We start from the raw sequence: 3,357 nt of genomic DNA on the forward strand, positions 1-3,357 counted from the left end.
AAGTCCACGTCCTAACAGACCCGTGACACCTACACCCCCTTCGTATTATTATGAGTGCGGCGATCATTTGAGGATCATTTATTCACTGTACCAACTTTCTATATATACGTAACTGTACTGTATGTGAATAATATAATTGTTCAAAAAACAATTTCAACTTGATAGCTGTGTTACGTACGACTATTCCTGACAATTTTTCCATGAAATTTTCTTTCTGACTCCATCACGATTGATCTGAACATTCTGCGTTATCTCCCATCTAATTTCTCAACATTTAAAGAGACTACCAGTACCACCGATTCATTAAAATTGGTCCTTTTTATTTTTCACTATAAACCTTGATATTCTTTCACATTCCACATAACTAGGTATTCAGAGTATCCCGCTTCTACCTTTTTCCCAATGCATCTAGATATTCCAAATACCTTTTGATAAGGCTTGCTTCTCTCTCGGCAATTCAGCACAAGCATTGGAGTAACATATGTCGTTTCTTCTTCTTCATCATCATCACCTATCAAGATAGCCTCTAAATACCCTCTTTATCAAGCAATCTATCTCATTATATCATCTTCATAACTTTCAGTCCAAATATCAACAATCAAACCATACAGAATACTTGTTTTTCTTGATTAGTTGGAAACAAGTCTGAAATCTTATTAAAAAATAAAATTATTAAACTGAATCAAAAATAAAAATAACTAAAAAAAATATTTTGAGAAACTTGAAAACTAAAGAGAATATTTTTAGAAAAAATGATAAAAAATATTTGAAATGAAAACTAAAAATATAGAAATAGTTTTTAATGACTCGTTAGCTATGGGCATTCTATAAGAAAAATTGTTTAAGCAACTAAATTAAATTAAATGCATGATCTTGAATATGGTAAATTAGATGAGAAATCAAAATGTATGCTAGCTGCTGCCTTGTAACTGCGCTGCAGAAGAAGGCGACAATCAGTTGTATGAAAAATAGACAGAGCAATTCTATATAACATGAAAGATGGTTTTTGTTAATTTAGTATTTGAATATTTAATTTGTAGTTCAATTTAATCTCACTGTTTTGAATCAAATAATTATACAACTTTTTTATGTCTCACGTTTATTTTAGTCGTGGATAACATGATTATGCTTGTCCAAGGCATGTGTGGTGGAAGACTTGGACTTTGAAATTGGATGGGGCGCCCTATATAAACTCCATTGCTTCACTTATTTGCTCATTAAGAAAACCAAGGATTAATTTACTTCAAGAGAAATATCGTTAACAAAAACATCACCTGTGTGTTTCTTAACCATGCGGATGCTTTTCCTCTTTTTGCTGTCTTTGCTTCATCTTAGAGCTTGTTATTCTTCTCCTTCCATGCAGCCTCTATGCCATGATGACGAGAGTCATGCCTTGTTGCAGCTCAAGGAAAGCCTTGTCATTAATGAGTCCTCTTCTTCTGATCCTTCTGCTTATCCCAAGGTTGCATCATGGAGAGTTGATGGAGAAAGCGGTGATTGCTGCTCTTGGGATGGTGTTGAATGCGATCGGGACTCTGGTCATGTGATCGGCCTTGACCTCAGTAGCAGCTGCCTTTATGGCTCCATCCACTCCAATAGCAGCCTCTTCCACCTTGTTCAGCTCAGAAGGCTGAATCTTGCTGACAACGACTTCAACAACTCTGAAATCCCTTCTGAGATTCGAAATCTCTCAAGGCTGTTTGACCTAAATCTCTCATATTCTTCCTTTTCTGGTCAAATCCCAGAAGAGGTCTTAGAGCTTTCCAAGTTGGTTTTCCTTGATCTGGCAGGAAATTCTTTGAAGCTCAAAAAGCCTGGTCTGCAACATTTAGTTGAAGCATTAATCAACCTTCGCTTTCTCAGCATCCAGTATAATCAGAACTGAAGCACTGCTTGGGCAACATAAGCAGCAGTGCTTCAGTTCTGATTCTGCGAAACAATAGTTTCAGCGGTGATATTCCTGAAACATTCACAAGTGGCTGCTCATTGAGTGTCATTGATTTCAGTCAAAACAAATTGGAGGGGAAGATACCAAAATCATTAGCCAATTGTACCAAGCTAGAGATTCTCAATCTTCAACAAAATAACATAAATGATGTCTTTCCTTCTTGGTTGGGTGTTCTTCCTGATTTGAGGGTTCTGATACTCAGATCTAATGGGCTCCATGGTGTGATTGGGAAACCTAAAACCAACGTTGAATTTCCGAGGTTACAGATTGTTGACCTCTCCAACAACAGTTTTAAGGGTAAGTTGCCGCTCGAATATCTCCGAAATTGGACTGCCATGGAAACAGTCCACAAGGAACACTTGATGTACATGCAAGTAGACATAAGTTTCCAAACATCTGATTATCCAATGATATTTGATTATCAATTCTCAATGACAATGACAAACAAAGGTGTGATGAGACTATATGAGAAGATCCAAGATAGTCTCACTGCTATCGATCTCTCAAGCAATGGTTTTGAAGGAGGAATTCCAGAGGTCCTCGGAGATCTCAAAGAACTTCATTTGCTCAATCTCTCCAACAACTTTCTCAGTGGTGGCATCCCTCCATCCTTGTCCAACTTGAAAGAGCTTGAAGCTTTGGACCTTTCTCAGAACAAACTCTCGGGAGAGATTCCAGTTAAACTTGCACAGCTCACCTTCCTCGAGGTCTTTAATGTGTCTCACAATTTTCTATCTGGTCCGATACCACGAGGAAACCAATTCGGAACATTTGAAAACACTTCATTTGATGCGAATCCAGGATTGTGTGGGGAGCCGTTGTCAAAAGAATGTGGAAATGGTGAGGACTCGCTGCCAGCAGCTAAAGAAGATGAGGGCTCGGGATATCCACTTGAATTTGGTTGGAAGGTGGTGGTTGTAGGGTATGCAAGTGGAGTGGTAATTGGAGTGATTATTGGATGTGTTATGAACACAAGGAAGTATGAATGGGTGGTGAAGAATTATTTTGCGAGGCGGCAAAACAAAGGTCAAAATTTGAAGACTCGCCTGCATAGAAGTTGATTTCTAATTGTTAAGGTCTTTTCTAGTTTGTCAATCACAATCATAGTAAGATTGTATTTTTTTTTTCCTTATCTTCTCTTTCTTAATTTTCACTTGTAAGGATAAGAGTGATTTTCTCTATACTAAAAATAAGATGGTACGTTGAATATTAGTATTCTAGAGTACAAATAACAAGAATAGTAGTTTTATTAATTTCTTCTCAATAGAAAAAGAAATTAATATCAGAATAATCTATATATTAATTAAAATTATATTTAATAATTTATTTGGTAACTAACATTTCCTTTTCCTTTTATAAATGGTGGATACAGACAAATCGGGATAGAAGTTAATTTGGCAAGTGTCTTT

At 36.5% G+C, this 3,357-nt stretch overlaps 1 protein-coding gene across 1 annotated transcript; it reads left to right on the top strand.

Annotated features, from left to right (window-relative positions):
- The first annotated feature begins 1,274 nt into the window (after positions 1 to 1,274).
- LOC133677504 (receptor-like protein 12) lies at positions 1,275 to 3,025 on the top strand. Its single transcript, XM_062099586.1, has 2 exons — positions 1,275 to 1,817; positions 1,880 to 3,025. Exons 1-2 carry the CDS (start codon positions 1,292 to 1,294, stop codon positions 3,007 to 3,009), a joined length of 1,656 nt encoding a protein of 551 aa, XP_061955570.1. The 5' UTR covers positions 1,275 to 1,291; the 3' UTR covers positions 3,010 to 3,025.
- Positions 3,026 to 3,357: the final 332 nt, after the last annotated feature.

The sequence above is a fragment of the Populus nigra genome, chromosome 17, assembly GCF_951802175.1.
Source record: "Populus nigra chromosome 17, ddPopNigr1.1, whole genome shotgun sequence".
In the NCBI taxonomy this organism is placed as follows: domain Eukaryota; kingdom Viridiplantae; phylum Streptophyta; class Magnoliopsida; order Malpighiales; family Salicaceae; genus Populus; species Populus nigra.

Excerpts from the sequence above, each read along its gene's own strand:
- LOC133677504 (XM_062099586.1), top strand. The coding sequence starts at position 1,292 with ATGCGGATGCTTTTCCTCTTTTTGCTGTCTTTGCTTCATCTTAGAGCT. Across the intron at positions 1,818-1,879 it reads TTTGAAGCTCAAAAAGCCTG|AACTGAAGCACTGCTTGGGC; the intron begins GTCTGCAACATT and ends CAGTATAATCAG.